At 41.4% G+C, this 20312-nt stretch overlaps 2 protein-coding genes across 4 annotated transcripts in view; one reads left to right on the plus strand and one right to left on the minus strand.

Moving 5' to 3' along the window:
* Positions 1-1780, plus strand: part of PSMA5 (proteasome 20S subunit alpha 5) — a 52727-nt gene extending 50947 nt beyond the window's left edge. For both annotated transcript variants that reach the window (XM_085870403.1, XM_085870402.1), the window contains exons 8-10: positions 272-374; positions 460-546; positions 1403-1780. In XM_085870403.1, the coding sequence (XP_085726529.1) occupies positions 272-374; positions 460-546; positions 1403-1480 (268 nt within the window). In that variant the 3' untranslated portion in view covers positions 1481-1780. The remainder of the gene's footprint in view (positions 1-271; positions 375-459; positions 547-1402) is intronic.
* A 376-nt stretch (positions 1781-2156) lies between these two features.
* Positions 2157-20312, minus strand: part of LOC147032625 (synaptophysin-like) — a 41790-nt gene continuing 23634 nt past the window's right edge. Inside the window, exons 1-5 of one of the 2 annotated variants that reach the window (XM_085870401.1) lie at positions 5927-6165; positions 5575-5711; positions 4758-4953; positions 3902-4090; positions 2157-3800 (exon numbers count right to left, since the gene is read on the minus strand). In XM_085870401.1, coding sequence (XP_085726527.1) covers positions 3642-3800; positions 3902-4090; positions 4758-4953; positions 5575-5711; positions 5927-5998 — 753 coding nt within the window. In that variant the 5' untranslated portion in view covers positions 5999-6165 and the 3' untranslated portion in view covers positions 2157-3641. Of the gene's footprint in view, positions 3801-3901; positions 4091-4757; positions 4954-5574; positions 5712-5926; positions 6166-20312 lie in introns of those variants that run through there. The other variant, XM_085870400.1, reaches the window with a different exon arrangement.

A 20312-nucleotide genomic window follows, 5' to 3' on the forward strand; every position in this document is an offset into this window, starting at 1 on the left:
ACAGAACAAGGGTTGATTTGGGGGGGAGGGGGGGACATGATCGGTAATTTTATGACAGGATGAATTGCACTCGTACAATAGCACCGGGGTTTTATCTGAAGCAGGTTCAACTTGTGAAGCTAATGGGTAGTTTGATTGTTCAGAGACTTGCAACATGTGACCAATTTCCCACCACCACCATTGTGCTTTGTTGATCTGTGGTGACTGGCCCAAAGTTTACTCAATCCTCCCACATCCTTTCCTTTGACTTTCTCACTACACGTACCTCAAGGTATCACATGGATCCCTCAGGAACATTTGTTCAGTGCGACGCACGTGCCATCGGCTCTGCTTCAGAGGGAGCACAGAGCTCTTTACAAGAAGTTTATCATCGGGTAAAAGTTTCCATCTTTCCTTGGTTCACACTTCATTTCATTTCCTTCATTTCCCTTCATTTAAAACTGTCCCTCTTCTCCACAGTCCATGACTTTGAAAGAAGCAATAAAGTCTGCACTCACAATCCTGAAACAAGTAATGGAAGAGAAATTGAATGCCACCAATATTGAAGTAAGTCAGACTTTTGCTCTTCTCATGGCAGTGGAATTATACACCGAATGTTTTTATGGGTTGCATTATGATCCTGTATAAGTAAATGGTGGATAGTTGGTAAGGTTTAGCCTGTTCATTGCATTAGAAAATCAAGGCCAGTTTTAAAACAAGTCGTTCCCCGATCAAGTTTGGGTGATTCACATTAATAAATCAAGATGTTTAAATCTGCAGCAAAAATTAACGTGGGAGTGCACCATGTCAATGATGAGCCAAATGGTCTTTCCCCACAAATCAGCTCCCACCCAACTCTCATGTGGGGTGGAGGGGCGTCCTTTTCCTGAACCTGGGTACCCCAGCACATTTTCAAAATTTGTTAATCGGTCCAGGGATGTGGAATTGTAAAAGGTTACATATTGACTAACACGTGTGTGTGTGTCACAAGCACAAGAAAAAAAATTTTCCCCTGCAATTTCCCATATGTAGATTATGTTTGGCAATTCCTATCCTAAATTCTACAAAAAAAAACCCAATGCTTCTGCTTCTGCCCAAACTTGCCAGCTTCAAAATGAAACATGTATGTAAAACTGCAGTTTGTTTGAAATCAAACTGCACATCCATTTTCAAAATAAGACAAACAATTTCCCAAATTTCATTCTTAATTGTGTTGGCAAGTAAATGCTTTGAGGTGCTGCTGTCACAATACCATCGTCTTGCTTTGACCATTTAAGACCAATAACATGATTTGAGCGATTGACCACCTATAAATAATGCTCGACTTTGGGGTAATGCTGAAATGGTATTTTTTTCCAGCCTTGCAGCATAGATTAAGTCCACTCGTACGTTGCACTAATTTGTGTTTTGTTTTTTAACCCAGTTGGCTACAGTTGAGCCTGGAAAGCCATTCCACATGTTCAGCAAAGATGATCTGGAGGTGGCAATTGCTGATATCTGAGCTGTGCAAGTTTAACATAAAAATGTCACAGCACACTTGAAGGTGTTTAGATTTGGAGACAAGGCAGCATTGCATGTGGTTGGTGCTGGTTACCTTGCTTAAAGATAAATAAAAATGTGAAGTGAATGATAAATGGCTTCAAACTTGACATTCATAAAGTACTGGGTTTCATCAGAGTGATAACTTCTGCTGGGAATGTTTTTACTGGAGCCTCACTGATGCTGGTGTTACCACGAGACCATGGTAATGCCTCTTTTATACAATAAATGCTGGCGTTCTGCCAGGATACAATCTGGAAAACCGTATTCTTCCCTCGAACAAAACTGCACACCAAGGCATTTTACCCTCGGTCTGTCACCCAAGAAGGGCTGGCAGGATAGCCTCGGCCCCAATTGCACACACTCCCCTTTAGGCCGTCTAATGCGGGTGTGAAATACCAGGATCGAGATTCACAGGCAAGGTAATTCAATGTGACCATCCCTCAGATGAAAGAGAAAAAATGGGTGACCATCTGCCAACGATTAGGATCTCATTGTGTACAAGAGAAGTAGAGCTCTCACCAGCACCATGGCCGAATTGAATTCCTGCCCAAACCCACAAAGCATTGATTGCATCAGCAACATAGCCACACCCTCAGCTAATAATGCTGTTAAAATGAAGCCCAGGACAACACAAATGAAATTACAATTTAAAGCTTTTAATTTGCATGACAAAAGGTAATCAAAGCAAGCAGAGGCTAATAATTGCAAACATTCACAACTACATTTCAATTAAATGGCTTTTTTTTTTTTTTTTTTACACCACTTACTGAGTAAAGTTCAACCAGTAATCAAAGTAGCAAAAAAGCAAAGTTTTCATTGAAAATTTCTCCCAACGGTATGCAAAACCTGACAGCACGTTTGGAAATGCAGACACCAACTAAATTCAAAGAAACAAGCATATATATATATATAGTTCGACCCTTGTACAACAACCGAATCAACTTTTCCAACAGGATTGTCATAAGCAGTAACCACTCAAGGCTTTGCAAATGGCAATTTAAGATCAGGCACAGTTAAGCAAGGCACTTATTGCTACTACTTGTGATTGCAAATGCATATTCAGTAGTAGCTCGTTTAAAAAGAAAATGCAACTCTGCAAAAGGCACATGTTAAACAACTGGATTATGGTACATACAGGTGAAGACCTTTCATTTACCATCAAAACAGCATTTCTGATCAGCTGCTTCAACACCAATTGCTCAGCTACTTTTGGCAAACAATTACCAACAGTTCCTGCAGGTTTGAATCAAATGACCAAATTTGATAGACAAAAGGTAAAGTGTAACAAAATACTCTTAAATTGGCAAAAAAAAGGCACTTCACAGCCTCCACACAACTTCGAACCATTTCAATAACAAGGCACCGTATGGGACGAAGACCGGAAAGTCTCTTCTGCTTTCCTACCTTGGACGCACAAGTTCAAAGGCACATTGACATGAGTGCAGGCATCCAAGGATGAGAGATTTTTGCCCATCAAACCAAGGTTACGATTTCACGAGACCATTGAATCAAATGAATTGAGCACGAAAAGCCTTGCTTTATATCCCTTATAAATGGCAAAGTGCTTTTGTCATTGTCATCACAAGCAACAAAATCTAGATTCCTCAAGTGAGGAAAAACTAAACCACACACCCCCCTCCCCCTCCTCAAACACACCCTCACCCCATTCCAATCAATGCTATGGTAAAAGCGGATTGGCTAAGCCTTAAGTCTCTCTGCAAACAACAAAAAAAAAATGGCCAAGTTGCTGTTTCTATGCAACTTTCGCCAAAATGAATCGACCCAAACCACCCTTCAGATTGCTCCGTCACAGCTCTATAATCCAAAAGTAAAACCTTGTGAATCGCAAGCCGCTCCATGTGACTCGCTAAGTTTTTCCGTTGGGCACCAGAGCGGGCGCTAATGCAATCTTCAGATATTTTGCTTGTTCCCAACCCTAAGTGAATCCAAATTACCACACAGAGTTCTCTTACCCAGAGCAGGCATTGATGATCAAATGCTTAATGCCCATTCACAACCCCCAAAAAAAATCAATCCATCTCAAATACAGAAGATTACAACTGCAACCTTCCAAACCAAGCTTCCCTCATCAGTGAACACCATTTGGTAGCTGCTTGGCTTTAAGACCCAAAACTTGGTGTGCTGGAAACACCCCGTGCAGGTTGTCCTTGACTTGGCTGTGAAGGAGCTGTGAGTGGAGGGGAAGAGTGCCAAGGAGTTTCCTTGTAAGCAAACCACAGGTTACCACCCCACAATATGAAGTTCAGGAAACCAAACACCTGCAAGGAAGAGTACGGTCGTACATTAGAATAGGAACAGCAGAGAAGAAGAAAAAAAAATGGACAATTACAAAAATTGATAAGTGAAGGTTTGTACGAACCACGGACACATTGAGACGAGACATCGAAAGACCTTCTACAACACAGTTGAATCCCAGGCTACGGCAAGCTGGAATAAGCTTCATGATAAAATCCATGGCCAAGGAGGCTTTCACATCTGCCAAACCCTTAGCCCAGCCTGAGGAGCTCACAAGCCACAAGAAGAAGAAGATGGCCGTCACCCAAAAGTCCTGCATTTCAGTCACAACACAGAATGAACCAATTGCTTAACCTTATTTGCAGCATGCAAGAGGCACAAAAGGTGACGGTGACTGAAAAATAAGTCAACCACTTAAGTATGGAACCTCACATCCACAACAGAATATCATGTGTGCATATGGAAGCCAGCCACTGCAATATTGCTCGTTGGTGAGATCACCATAAAGTTTTTTTTTTCCATTTGAGCTCAGAACATGGATCCCCATGAGCAGTAGAAACAGGAAAACTTCCACATCTATTATTTTCCTCCTCAAACCCCCATTCAAAGGGATTTCCTTCAAAACAGCAAATTGTACCCTCCAAAGAAAATTTTCAGTTTTAATATTCTCTATAATAGCATTTTATGAAACACCAGTTCCTTGAAAATTGGACTGCACTTGAAGAAAAGAATTTTACAAAATGATGTCATTCTTTCCAAAACTCTTAAGATTCATGAAAGGTTATATTGTGCTCAGCTTTTGCTTAAAGATATATATATATATATATATATATATATATATATATATATATATATATATATATATATATATATATATATATATATATATATATATATATATATATATATATATAAAATTTAAAAATGCACAAAATCTGTTGAACTAAAGTGGAGCTCGGCTAGGTGCATGCTGAACGTACAATCAGTGGACCACGGTTCTCTTTGTACTTGTCTTGGTAAAATATGTAGATCACCAACGCTGCCATGCAGTACAAGAAAGCAAGTACTGCCAATGTCACGTAGAACTCTGCCGAGGGGGAGAAGTCTCCGACGAGGTGGATGATCTCTGGTTTACTCCCAGAACAATTCTTCAACTTAAATGAGAGGAGGTTCAACCTACAAGAAATGGTAGATGTTTTTTTTAATTGTGGCTCCACTGAAAAGCAGTTTGGTTGATAAGACTCCATCATTGTTGTGCTCTCCAAACATTTCATTTTAAAAGTTGGGCATTTTTCACATGGTCCATCAGGTTACAAGCAAACGTTTCATTTTGGCATAATGGTGTCAAAGACAGTCAAGCAAGGGCTACAGCTATCACCAACTTTCAAATCGATTGATTTGGATGTACCACGTACTCTTTATAGATCATTGTTCCTGCCAAAGGAGTTTCTTAGCAAGACTTACATTGGGTAGTTTGCCATTGCCTTCTTGGCATCGTTTGCTATCCCCGTTTTAAAAATGTGCTCTATCCTTTTCAGTGCTGAACGTCAAGCAAGGAAAGCAGCACGTACCATTTTAAAAGTCTTTGGTACGACTCGGTCAGGGTTTGAACCACCGACCTCCCAGACTCAGAGCAGAAGTTACAACCACTTTCAAATTAAGAGTTAGCAAAATGGAAACATTCCTCTATTCTTGAAAAATTCCTTGGAAGGAATGACATGAAATGCCCAGCATTTACTCAAACATATCGGTTTACAAATCACAAATCATTGCCATTTCCCGGATGTTGCCACTTGCCTGAATGGATATCCAAAGTTGATTATTTCGGTTGTATTGATCAGGTCGCTTTTATTTGGTAGTGGTGGACAGTACACGTTGATCCCCAGGCTGCCAGAGTAACCACCACAGGTCGCAAAGGAGAATATGGCAAAAATCTGGACAGGAGAGATTAATCAGTCAATCTTAATAGTGAGGGTAACCTGTAAACGTTTCTTTTTTGCAGACAAGAGTTCATTGAACACTTTAACCCATACAGTCTTGAGAAAAAGGACATGGGAAGGGGCTTTCAGAGCACAATCTATATAGCTTTGTTTGTGAACTTTGAACAGGTGCAACTGGATGGGTCAAACGGAACAGTGCAGAGCCGAACCTTCTGCCAACTCTTCTTGGGGAAACTGATGATTTTGGAATGATCTTTGAGAAAAAGATGCATCAAAAACATCTTTTGGATGAAGGTAACTCTGTGGTTGGATCAATCGGTGCCGCCGTGTCTGCATCTCTGTGTTACTCGGCCTTTAGAGTGCCTGGTAAATTTCAATGGTTAAGACGGCATAAAATTTTGCCCAAGTACAACGAAAGGTTTGTGGAAGTGCAAACCACATTTGTGTTCGTGTTTAAATATATATATTACATTGAAATATAAAGTTTTAAAGGACGTAAAACCAAAATAAAAAAAATATTTTAAAAAACTACCGAATCGGAATCTTACCGCAAAAATTAAACAAACTAGAGGGGGAGCACTCGGTAGTGCAAAACCTCCGCCGCCAATACTGCTTGGTCACTCAAGTGAACCTGATATCCTATTCATTCAATTTGACGTCAACAGTGCTCACAGAGTTAGTTTGCAACTTTCCCTTTTACATACTCGATTCATTCGTACTCACTACTCAATTCGTACTCCACATACTCTATTCATTCTCTAAAAAAAAATTGTTAGAGGAAAAAAAAGCAGAAAATTGTTTTTTTTCTCTAAATTTTTTTTTGGGGGGTGGGGGGGGTTGGAAATCACTTAAAACATGTAGAAATGCAAAAACAAAAATTCAAATATTTTTTTAAAATGGCCACCACAGCGGCCATATTGGACTTTGGACCAAGTCCAAAATCGAATGGCATGATCCTTGGACTATACCTAATCCCCCCACCAGGTTTCATCGAAATCCGTCGAGGAGATTTTCCATAATACTGTCCACAAACAAACAAGCAAACAAAGACGGGTGAAAACAGTAACCTCCGTCCATCTTTGATGGCGGAGGTTAAAAAGCATTCCTTCGGAAGTTTACCACCACTGATGCACCTTCTTTTACACCACTTGAATTAACACATTAAATTAGTTATTCGTGCCTGTTGTTTGTGTCCAAAAAAACTAAGTTCTCTCTTTGGAATGATTTTTAATTTTGGTTGACTGCCAGACAGAAGCAATGGCTGTACAAAAGTGCACGTGTGCTCAGGATGAGACACCACACAACTTGTCAAAGTCGGAGCCAAAGAACTGGTAAACTGCAGATTCCCGTTGCGATTAATGTTCCACAGCATGTAAAATATAAAATTCAATTGAAATCAGTAGTTCCACAAGCAAAGAAATGGACTGACAGAATGAACCAATTGCTTTAACCTTGCTTTGCAGCATGTGCACGGTGTAACACAAGCTTTTGCAAATACTATATAATAGTGGGGGGGCCAGTGTTTTCCCGTTGGTTTCAAATGTTAATTTTTGGCCACTGGTTGGACTGTGTTCTGGAAGGATTTAACTTACCAAAAAATGATGTCGCCTTTTTTTTTTGGCGATTTCTTTATACTTTTCTCTCAATTTCAAATTACTGCCCAAATCGTGCTAAATAATTTCATTATATTACCCCAAAATACATTCTGTATGCAAAGCAAACACCCAATATATTGCTAAAAGTAATATAATAATTAAGAAAAAACACTCCTTTCAACAACTCAAACTTTTATTTGGTTTTTGACTTCTAAATTTTAAATACTGAGAATCTCACAGCTCAAACATGTTTTATTGAGTTATTTCGGTCCACCACCTGGCTGGTTCTGGTCAGCTAATGTAGGATAGAACTTCAATGTTCATTTAGTGTTTGTGTTCATAGTTAGATGGAAGGATCTCCTTCTTCTTCATCCTCTTCAATTCCTAACCTTCCACCCGTAGGTTGTTGCTGGTGGTAGCCGAGAGTGAGGAATGTTATCCTGACGCCACACCATGGCCTGGTAATGTGCCCGGGCAATGGCTTCATGTAAGGCTCCTCGTGTCAGAGGTAGCTTTTGAGCCTCCAGTTGTTTCTTGGTGAAAAGCTTCCATCTGAGATCATCAACATCCACCACAGTGCTACCAGGCTCATAGAGCTGGCAAACAAATGTCTCAATGGCTCGTTCAGTGTCAACTTCCAGCTTCTCGGACGTCCCTAAGGCAGCAAATGCAGATATCACCTCCATGGAGCATCTGATAAGTGCTTGCCAACAGGTCAGCTTCCCGTTGCCTGCAAATCGACCTGTCACATCAACTCCAGAGAAGGCATGAAATCCTGGTAAGGCTTCAGCTTTTGCATCACCAAGTGCATTCACGATTGGTCCCAGTGAGATTACTCGCTTCTTGTTCCCCACACCAGTGACAAAGTATGTGTTCCTGCAGAGCTGATGGTACGGTGGATTGCAAGGACAAAACGTCGGTGTCAGGTGACTGAATGTAGAGTTATGTTGCTCCTCTTCGAACAGCATCCAGACTGCAGGATAAGTCTCGTGTTAGCTTCTTCTTGGGAGCTGCAGAGATGTTGAACATCCATGGAGTTTGAGAGGACCTCTTGCCGCGAAGTCACTGTGAAGACCTTGGGCTTACCCTCAAAGTGGAGGAGAGCTTTCTTTGCAAGATAAACTGTCAGTTCATCTTTGGTTGCGGTACTGGATAGGAACTGCATTGCTGACACCTTGCCAATTTGTGTATTGTCTGTGACGAGGTAAGCAGTTGCTGGCTTACGACCCTGGCGTCTCTCCCTTATGATCTTCCCACTTCACTGAAGGAAGCCACAACGGTCAAAGACGAGATGGAGCTCATCATATTCTCTGTACTTGCTGTGCAGTGTAGCTATGAAGTGGTCAGCCCATTGAGCACATGCCTTGACCCAAGGTGTCTTACCCATTCCATCAATTACAGTTGCCTTCCTTGGTGTCAAGGGAACAATGTCATTGGTGATATCCTCTGGCTGCAGATCAACACTAATTTTGTTTGGGAGGTCCTCAAGTACAGCCATCAGCTTGCTTTTGTCTATGCATGGTAGGAGTTCACCACTCACTGTGAACAAGGCTCGTGGGAGAGACGTGAACTCATGCTGGCCAATGCTCTCCTTAAGGTTCATCTCGGAGCGTGAGCGTGCAACAATCAACATGCGGGCAAATAGTGATCTGTCATCCTTGAGCTCCACTACCTGATCAGTCACTGTGTTTCACAGACTTCCTTGCACTTTTCCATGTCTTCAGTTGAACCTTCTTCATTCTGGCCCAGATACTGTCCTCTTTCGTGCACAAACTGGAGGAACTTTGAGTAGGCTTCCTCTGATGGTTCAGACACTAGGACACCAGTGCCAGGCTCCTGACAATGAATACACAGTTTGAAATCAGTTTCTGGTCTTGGTTTCTTACTGGTACTGGGCTCCATCTTGTGTGACTGCTCCTAATGGCTCATGCACTTCAATCTGCAACACACAAAATTTAGGGTGAATGTACAGTCATTTGCAAAAGTTTAGGACCACCCTGAGAAAATGACAGCCCGTTGAACCTCTGTCAGACGTTTTTTTTGCCCATTTTTCCGCAGGACCAAAATCACAAAAAAATAAAAATAAGAAAAATCAGAATTCACAACAGACACCTGCCAATGGTTCGAGAAGCAAGTACAAGCACGCGTCTGAATGTTCCAGGTGGGTGACGCAACATCCATGAGTGGATGATGTCCAGGGTCCAGGGTTTACCTGTTCAGGGTTGCCAAATTGACATTTTCTCAGGGTGGTCCTAAACTTTTGCAAATGATTGTAGATTTGTATTTCTTATTTCTAAGGCCTTAACTATCATGCAAAAGTGAGCTGAAGAGGAGAAAGTGAAATCTCAGTATTATATGCTGTTTGGATGGGTCGTGGCTGCGAAGTTCAACAAGAAATTAGTTGTATGATCATAAACAGGATAAACAGACATTCTATAATGAAGACACTGTTAGTTCAGATTGAATAATTGTCAGAAACACTTTAGCAAACACAATGCAACATTCTGGCACTCCAGACTGAAACAAAGCATGATTAATACAGTATGTTGGATCAAAAATGACCTTTCAGCTTTGACATTGTGTCAAGGTTACTGAAGGTCCACAGAAAAAATGGCGACAACATTTTTCCACTTCCTGGCAATGCTAAGAACACATTCATAATAGTTGCAAAAATTAACATGCAAAACCAACGGGAATCCCAATCTGTTACGTTGCGCCCCCCCCCCCACCCCACTATAAGCTGTGGAATTGAAAGCTCATCATTGCTTGCATCGTGCACGGTGAGGCCAAAGCAATGCCTGCTGTTGTAATATCAGTGGCAGAATCATAGCCACGAGTTAACTACCTCTCCTGCGGTCAAGCTCCGTCTGCAGTCTCAGCCCTCTAATGCTCCTCAGCTACACGATGACTAGCATTATTCCAGCAATCCCCTCCTAATTAAACTTCCAAAACCGAAACTTACCCCACACCTCAAGCCTAAAATTCCTTCCTCTTTAAAAAATAAAAATTTAATCCTGTTTGTGGAACTGCATTCCAGAGATGATTCAATCCCACCCTTTCCAGCAAGGCTTCAAAAGCAGGTGGACATGATAATCTCACCTCAACCCCCATCCAAATCCATAATATTTTCAGCTCCCTTTAATAACGCAATACTCTTACTTGCGGGCTTTGTTCATTGAAGAGTGATTTGTGATTTTTGTCCAAGTTCCACCATGAGTCTTATATTAGTTTATTTAAATAAAAATCCTATCTTGTGCTGCATTTGCCAATTTAAAATCTTGGCAACAAAATAACTTGTATGAAAACCAGCTCATGCCAAAAGCATTCCAGGTAAAAACAAACACTATTATCAACGTTTTCCTCAAAAAGAGCTGCATTTTTTTTTTTTTAAAGAAGACATGAAATTTCATTTAAATGGTTAAATTCTTGATTAGAAATGAGCCGGTGAACAATTAAAAAAAACATACAAGCTGACTAACATATATTGCAAAAACTTCGTTTTGGCAAGTTAATAAAGAATTCCACAACATTCACGAGGAGAGAGCATAACTAACTTGGTGCCTCCGAGAAGACATGTTGCACGATGCATCATCATCTATGGATGATGCACCGAACGGCAGTTTTAATCAACCGTGTGTGCGGGATGGAACCAGAGACCTGGCAGTGCAGAGCTGAGCACATGATCAAACCAGAACGGCACTCGGAGAGCATACCTCCACCAGGCTGAACAGTTTACATTTTGTATCCCACCAATAGATCAGATCTTCCTCCAGACAACCGAAATCTAATTGGCTTGTTCTCGTCATCTAACCAACTCAAACTCATCCACCAAAATTTGTGATAATCCTTCCACAACTTTTTGAGATCGTGCTTTGCTGTTTATCATTTTTGGCCCTATTTCTCAATGGTGAATAATCACTTGTTAAAAATTAAAAATTCTCGTATCCAGATTTGGATCTTTACCGAAATCGAATCAATAATCCTCGTCACACACTCAACCTGTCCACCAAATCTCGTCCGAATCCATCCACAAAATTGATGTATCCTGTTCAGAGACAGACAGACAGACAAAGTTGAAAACATAACCTCCGTCTACCTTCGGTGGTGGAGGGAATGAATTAAATTTCAGAAGCAAAATTAACATTTGCATGTTGATCAAAGCCAAAGACAAGTAATGACAGGCCAAACATCAACAGCTCCTCAAAATTGTTTGAACAGTTTTAAACTTGCACATGCTGCTGAATGAGCAGCTGTCATTTAAATAAAGTAAAACAATCAGCAGCAACAGCACATACAGCCAGGTTGAATAAATAAAAAAGTTTTATTTTCCATATTTCATTATAATTAATGGAGTAAATAGGTATTTCCAAATATGTTATATAAAAGTTTGTACCATATATTTACAAAATTGAAAATCAAAGAAAGAATATTCTCTTCCCTGTCAAATGCCAAGGTAAAATCCATGCGAACACTCATGACGAAACAAAGTTGGGACAGCGAACTAACTTTCTGTGCATTACAGTGGAGCCTCCATGCTTATAACAAACAAACAAAACTCGACATTTGCAGGCAAATGTACTCTCTGCATGGCCCAACCCCACTCTTTTCCTACATCAACTTTGACCCCTGTGAAATTGGAAAGAAAACCACAAATTTTACCTGGTGCAGTAAGGTGGGGTTGTTTTTTTTGTGTCGAGCCTTGTTTGGATCGGTTGGCATAAAAAAAGCTTGGCAGGCCAGAAATTGATTTCACCTTTCAGTAGCTCCTGGTCAGTGTCATCTCTGCAGCATGTTATTGCTTACGAAATCTAAAAATGTATTTTAGATTTCGTAAGTATATTGATGACTTCCGTCCTCTGTGTGTGTGTTTGTTTGTTTGTAGGCACGATAACTCGAGAACGAAAGAATCTACAAATGTCAAATTACACCAGGCGATACAGGAGGGTGATGGCTAGCGCTGATTAGATTTTGGTCAAAATCAGTCATAGGTCAAGGTCACAGTGAGGTCAAACATCCAAAAAAAAGTTATAACTCGAGAACGAAAGAATCTACCAATGTCAAATTACACCAGGTGATACAGGAGGGTGATGGCTAGCGCTGATTAGATTTTGGTCAAAATCGGTCAAAGGTCAAGGTCACTGAGGTCAAACATCCAAAAAAAAGTTATAACTCGAGAATGGAAGAAGCTGCCAATGTCAAATTACACCACGTGATTCAGGAGGGTGATGGCTGGCGCTGATTAAATTTTGGTCAAAATCGGTCAAAGGTCAAGGTCACAGTAAGGTCAAACATTAGATTTTTGATGGTTTTGTACAGAATCATCGTAGAAACTTCTGGTTTGCGTCGCTACCTTCTCTGGACACAGCTTTTATTAGACAAGGTCAGAGGTCAAGTTGACGATTTCGTAAGTACCAGTCTATGACTGCTTGTTTGTTTGTAGGCACGATAACGGAAGAAGCTACCAATGTCAAATTACACCACGTGATTCAGGAGGGTGATGGCTAGCACTGATTACATTTGTCAAAATCGGTCAAAGGTCAGGGTCACAGTGAGGTCAAACCTCCAAAACATAACTCGAGAAGAGTCACCACAGGTATTGTTGACAGAGCGTGAGTTTGGAAGATCGAGGTAAGTTCGGCAGAATTTGTGTCAATTCGTCGAGTTACGGCTGTTTTTAAAATTACAGTGTTAGTGCCCATGGCGCAGAACGCCTTGCCAAGTTGTAGGCCGCGTTGTGTTTTCGATAAAGATGGTGTTTAAAAGTCATTTTTCATCCCAATAAAGCTTATCGTAGCATGCCTGGCTCGCAAAGCCGTCGGATGGTGTAAAGATTGTTTGTGGATGGCCGAATATTACGGTTTTATGACTTTGATAAAATAATTCCGTAAATTCCTGTGGAGAAATGGAGTACTTTTGTTTCGGTCGACGTTACGAGTTCGTTTTAACTTCGATTTTAATTTTGTCTTCGGTTTTTGCGATCGCTTAGGACGCTTAACACTCGGTTGTCGAAATTCTGATAAAAATCGGATGTTTGAAATTTATGTTGGGTGTAGTATCTGAGGCTTAACTGAAGATTATGCTAATGAGGGGGATTGCAACACACGGCCTTACGCGCTCGTTTTAAAGTCAATTTCAATTCTGTCTTCACTTTTGGCAATGGTTAAGTATGCTTAACACTCTGTTGTCGCAATTCTGGTAAAAATCGGATGTTTTATGAGACTTTGTTCGGGTGTCGTGTCTCCGCGAGGGACGGCGTGGTGAAATGGTGCCGAATGGTTTTTGTCCGCCTCGTGGTGCGCCGGAGACCTCAACACGGTTTCCCGTGCTGATTTTAACTTCAAATTCAATTATGTTTCCACCTTTCGCACTATATATGGTTGAGCGACACTGAAATAGAGCGAATTCGACCTGAAATTCACTTTTATCGAGATAAATACATAGAGTGCGTAGGGTGGATGTGGGTGCCGGTGATGCCGCGGGTCTGTGCAGGCACGGGAGAACCCAAAACTGCCTCCTTGAGGGACCGTTTATTGTTAGGGTCTGCGTGATCAATGTTTGCATATTTGGGGGTTTTGGGAGACGCTCTGCAGGTTTCTGTAAGAATTCCGGTGTAAGGGAGACGTTTTAGGATTGTATAAAAATATTTCACCCGCCTTGTCACGGCTCGTCACGTGGCGCAGCGCGCTCGAGCAGACGAGTCGTTGAGTCACGAAAGGTTTTGCATGTGCGTGCTGACGTCATCGCGCTCACCCCAGCGTGCTTTCGAGTTGGGGGGGGTGGGGGGGGGCGTCGAGTGTGACATTTTTACGTTAGTCCGTGGTCACTCCAGAATGGAAGAAGCTACCAATGTCAAATTACACCACTTGATTCAGGAGGGTGATTGCTAGCGCTGATTAGATTTTGGTCAAAAATCTGTCAAAGGTCAAGGTCACTGTGAGGTCAAACATTCGATTTTTGATGGTTTTGAACAGAATCATCGTAGAAACTTCTGGTTTGCGTCGCTACCTTCTCTAGAGACAGCTTTTATTAGACAAGGTCAGAGGTCAACTTGATGATTTCGTAAGTACCAGTCTATGACTGCTTGTTTATTTATTTGAAACAATTTTGGTTTTACACTATTCTATATACATTGTGTTATAAAAACTTTTAATGACAGTGTCTGCCTTTGAATTACATTGATATAGATTGACTAGGTGTGAGGTGAGGTGAGAACACGTGTGTGTGTGTGTGTGTGTGTGTGTGTGTGTGTGTGTGTGTGTGTGTGTGTGTGTGTGTGTGTGTGTGTGTGTGTGTGTTTTATATACTAGTACGTGCCCGTTAAAAAAAAATTTCCAATGATAACTGTACTCTGCAGAATTTTTTATACGTGATTACAGACCAAAAAAAAAAAAAATCTTGCAAAAACGAAATGAAAAAAATCCTATCGCCAAGTGATGTTGCCGACATTGCGCTGCCAGTCATATAAAAATAGCACATACAATTATGTACGCTGTACAGTACATAATACTTCATAACGATAATAAACGACAGTGTGGCCCTGTTATAATGCGATCGTTGAGGTCCATAAAATGTCATCGCGAAAAAAGCAGGGTCGTGCTAAATCGGGATTCAAGGAAATCGGCTTTCAAACTGAACCAATGTTTGCACGTTTACCTTCCAGCAAGTAAATTACCTTTGAATTGAAGAATTCCACGAATAAACCGTTGTTACAGTCAAAATTAAAACAAATTTCTTATTGGTGAAGCTTTTCATGTTGTTAAAACAATCGCACTGTTCCGAAAATATATATCACAATTGACAGGAGCTTGTTTCTTCATTTATAATTTATAACATAGATGCAATGATTACGTATTTATAAAATCCAAATGCTATTTATTCATCTTTCTATAATCGATGCGAGAGGGGATTGTAAGCTGCTGCTAACAACACCGATGGCAGTCATGAACAGCACAAAGGTAAAACTAACGCGTCTTGCATCTCTCTTGAAAGCGTGTTACAATTGCCAACAGTATTCAGTACAGTAACATGCTGTACAGGTTTGTATCCGAGGAGCAATAGGCTATACCATAGAGCCTAGGTGTGTAATTTTGTGTAAGTACGATGTTCGAAAACGAAAACAAAAAAAAATAAATGATGTTCGCACAACGACGACGTCGCTTAACGACGCGTTTCTCAGAATGTAACCCCGTTGTTAAGTGGCGCATGACTGTATTCTTATGCAACGTTATTTACACAAGACATCATTCAATGCGGGAAGAATAAGAGAAGAACTGAGAAAGATAGAAAAAAAAAGTACGGAGTGTGGGGTCAACTCCTTCCCTCACCTCACACAGCCAAACGGGACTGCCAGTCCAAATATACTGGGGGAAGGGAAGGGGGGGAAGGATGGGGCAGATGGGCAGTGGAGCGGCAATGGGATACGCAGCTACATCTGAGGCATCCTGACCCAGTTGGCAAGTCCTCTCCATCATGCAAGATATGCGATGGCAAGCAGTTCGCTCCGTTTCCACAAGGTCACCCCTCACCCCCTCCCCATGTCCAGTAGTTCCCCACGAACCAAGCCACATTCTGGGCTTTTTATACTGCCCTCCTCCACACCGTGGGTTCCCTCCCTCTCTTCACACACCCCTGCCCCTTGCCAGCTTTTTTGGCATCTGTCTGTCCACTGACTCAGCTTCTTCCTCCTCTCCGAACCTGGCTTTCTCCCCGTCTCATCTCGTGCGAGCCTCCTCATTGGTGCGCATCTAATATGGGTGTATCCACAACGCAGCTTGTGGAAAAGTGCCACTGCTTCCGAGGGAAATCCACCACATCCCCCACTCCGCCCTTGGCGCGTGAGACACCGCGGGTGCCTTCCATTCCCTCCCTGCCCACAAAACACCACTGTATCAAGCATGTGAGATGTGCCGCACCCCACCATGCTTGGGAAAAGCATTGCACTTCATGCCATCAACACGCATGCAAGAAGGAACGAAGTCCGATGGGGTGAAGGAGGAAAGATGGAAAGGAGCAGGGTTTGAAGAAGCGTGAAAAAGATTGAATTGGGGGGGGGGGGGTGGAAGACGTCAAACTGAGGAAATACAAACTAACCTCAGCACATGCTCTCTCTCCCCCCCCCCTCCAAAAAAAACCTCTTAAAACAAGGGGCCAAGGTCTACCTAACACATATACGAATGAAATGACTCGTAATCAGGTCTCCAATGCATCTATGGTATGCTCTCCCCCTCAGGTAAGATGGCAAAACTGTCACAATATCCTTCAACGGCACATATGGTTTGAAGTGAAATTCCCATTAAAGTTAACAAAAGCCGCATCTGTTGGAAGCAGCCTAACTTTCTCATTAGGACACCAACTTGCAAAATCGAAACAAACTTGATAAAGGTAATGCTAATCTATATACAAACTAGAATGGCACTCACGAGAGCGCATACCTCCGCCAGGCTGAACTGTTTACCTTTTGTATCCCACCGATGGGCTGGATCTGCATCAGAACATTAACCTAAAGCTAATCGGCTCGTTCTCATCACCTACACAACTTAACCACCAAGTTGTCAGAATTCATCCACGTTTTGAAATATATCGGACTATATATATCATTCTTGGCCCTATCAATGGTGAAGAATCAATTTACTTGCAACAAAAATGTTTAAACACAAACTTCATTATAAAAGCCTCTTTCTGAGTTTGAAGAAGAAGCACGATTGATTTCTTCAGCAGCAGTTTGAATGGAAATATTTATTATTCTACCAAAGCAGGAACCCTTTAGAAGGACACTGAAGGAACAAACAAAAATATATCGGAAGAGATATTTATTGAAGCAATAGAAAAATATATAAAAGTGCATGGAAAGAGCACGTAAACAACCACCACAGCCATGACAACTTTGTGTTATAAAAGATCCTTTTTCATGAGTTTTACTTCATTTTACATCATTATTGACACAAACAGATATGCAATACGTTTGTGAAGTACAACATGCTGCATTTTTTTTATTAAACCAGTCAGCGAAGTGACGGGAGATACACCCAGTGTTTGGTATTTATATGCATCCGGAGAAGGAAAAACAAGTACAAAATGTTAGGACATTCAATAATAAATCAAACCCACAACCCCATCCCCTCCTTGAATTAATTTATTTTTGTTTTCAGATTTGCATTCATATCATGATAAATCAATTTCAAAACAAAACAAACAAACAAAAACTAGGTACTGAAAATCCCGTTTACGTCGAGGATGCATTTGAGAAGTGCAACAAATATCAAGACGTACACCACATGACCAAAAGTATGTGGACACCTGCTCGTTCAATATCTCATTCCAAAATCATGGGCATCAATATGGAGTTGGTCCTCCCTTTGCTGCAACAACAGCCTCAACTCTTCTGGCAAAGCTTTCCACGAGATGTTGGAATAATGCTGTGGAGATTTGCTTCCGTTCAGCCACAAGAACATTCATGAGGTCGGGCAATGATGTTGGGCAATTAGGTCTGGCTCGCAGTCGGCGTTCAAATTCATCCCAAAGGTGTTCGATGGGGTTGAAATCAGGGCTCTGTACAGGCCAGCCAAGTTCTTCCACACCGATCCCGACAAACCATTTCTATATGTACCTCACTTTGTGCGTGGGGGCATTGTCATGCTGAAACAAGAAAAGGCCTTCCCCAAACTGTTGCCACAAAGTTGGAAGCACAGAATCATCTAGAATGTCATTGTATGTTGTCGAGTTAAGATTTCCCTTCACTGGAACGAAGGGGCTGAGTCCGAACCATGAAAAACAGCCCCAGACCATTATTCCTCCTCCACCAAACTTTACAGTTGGCACTGTGCATTCAAGCAGGTAGCGTTCTCCTGGCAACCCCCAAACCCAGATTCATCCTTTGGACTGCCAGATGGTGAAGCATGATTCATCACTCCAGAGAACTCGTTTTCACTGCTCCAGAGTCCAATGGTGGTGAGCTTTACACCATTCCAGCTGACGCTTGGCATTGCGCATGGTGATCTTGGGCTGTGTGCGGCTGCTCGGCCACGGAAACCCATTTAATGAAGCTCTCAATGAACAGTGTTTGTGCTGACGTTGCTTCCAGTTTGAAACTCGGTTGTGAGTGTTGCAACCGACGACAGACAATTTTCTCCACGCTACGCTCTTCAGCACCCAGCGGTCCCATTCTGGGAGCTTGTGTGGTCTACCACTTCGCTGAGCTGTTGTTGCTCCTTGACATTTCCACTTTACAATAACAGCACTTGCAGTTGACCGGGGCAGTTCCAGCAGGGCAGAAATTTGATGAACCGTCTTGTTGGAAAAGTGGCATCCAATGACTGTGCCACGTTGAAAGTCACTGAGCTCTTCAGTACAGCCCATGTTTGTCTATGGAGATTGTATGGCTGTGTGCTTGATTTTATACACCTTTCAGCAATGGGTGTGGCTGAAATAACCACATGAACTAATTAGAAGGGGTGTCCGCATACTTTTGGCCATGTCGAGTATATCAAAGCAATTATTAAAATAACTAGAACTGCCACTTTATAACTGCTGGCAGTGATGACCGGGTACCCAGACATCCATCTTTGATACAACATGAGACTTATATGATAGTCGCAAAGTTTCCCTTCGATAGGATAAGTAGTTGCAGAGAAAACATTCTTTAATAGTGATACAAATGCAGCCTTGCTTCGGGACAGCGCGGGACAGACTTGTCATGAACCGGGTAGCAGAAAGTGTTCAATCTACTTATTACGTATGCAGTTAGCCCTTTTTCCTGGGGGCATTGTCAGTATCAATTGAATTGCTATTCCTGGACCCTCAAACGCATTCAGGTGCAGCCAAGTGAGCCTTCTGGAAAAAAACAAAAATCTAAAAGTTCTCAGATTCAAATAATTAAATAATTTTGGCTGCTAAACCGCGTGGCTGATCGGGTTGAAATTTTAAACCCACGTTTCACGTCGGCTCGATTATAATTCGGAAGTTTGGCATATATAGAAGCAGCGGTTCCAGAGTAAACATTAATTAATATTTATCCTTCAATCCAACATGGCTGCCAAACCATGTGACCTATCAATTAGAAATTAACAAACTTATATTCACTGCTCGTTTGCAATACGTTTGTGAGGTTTCCCCTTGATCTGTCCAGCCGTTCTAGAGAAGATGTTTGAAGGTTTTAGGGTTAATTCAATATGGCCACCAAACCATGTGACCTATCAATTAGAAATTAACAAACTTGTGAAAGGATGTCTTAGGGAAAGTGTGTGAATTATTGCCTCAATCTGTCCAGCCGTTCTGGAGAAGAATATTTTTAAAATTTATTAATTTTCAATCCAAGATGGCTGATGAACCATGTGATCTATGACATCATAAATTTAGATTCTGCTTCCAATCGTGTTTATCGGACAAGGTGGGTTTTTCTATCCGAGATGGCCGCCAAACCATGTGATATGTGACATCATAATTTTTAACGTATATGCAGGCATGGGGGAAGATTATAGTAGTCAAGTTTCGCTTCGATAGATTATGTGGTTCCAGAGAAAACATTATTTAATATAATTCTGGAATCCAACATGGCTGCCAAACCATGTGACCTATCAATTAGAAATTAACAAAAATATATTCACGACTCATGTGCAATAAGTATGTGAAGTTTCCCCTTGATCTGACCAGCCGTTCTGGAGAAGATGTTTGAAGGTTTTTGGGTAAATTGAATATGGCCACCAAACTATGTGACCTATCAATTAGAAATTAACAAACTTGTGAAAGAATGTCTTGGGGAAGGTGTGTGTGAAATTTTGCCTCCATCTGTCCAGCCGTTGTGGAGAAGATGATTTTAAAAATTTATTAATTTTCAATCCAAGATGGCTGACAAACCATGTGAATTGTGACTTCATAATTTTTACGATGTATGCAGACATGATGGAAGATGATAGTTGCAAATTTTTGCTTCGATACGTTATGCGATTCCAGAGAAAACATTATTTAATATTTTTCTTAAATCTAACATGGCTGCCAAACCATA

Source organism: Eptatretus burgeri, chromosome 2, assembly GCF_056783735.1.
Source record: "Eptatretus burgeri isolate ZD-2024b chromosome 2, Ebu_testis_v1, whole genome shotgun sequence".
NCBI classification, from domain to species: domain Eukaryota; kingdom Metazoa; phylum Chordata; class Myxini; order Myxiniformes; family Myxinidae; genus Eptatretus; species Eptatretus burgeri.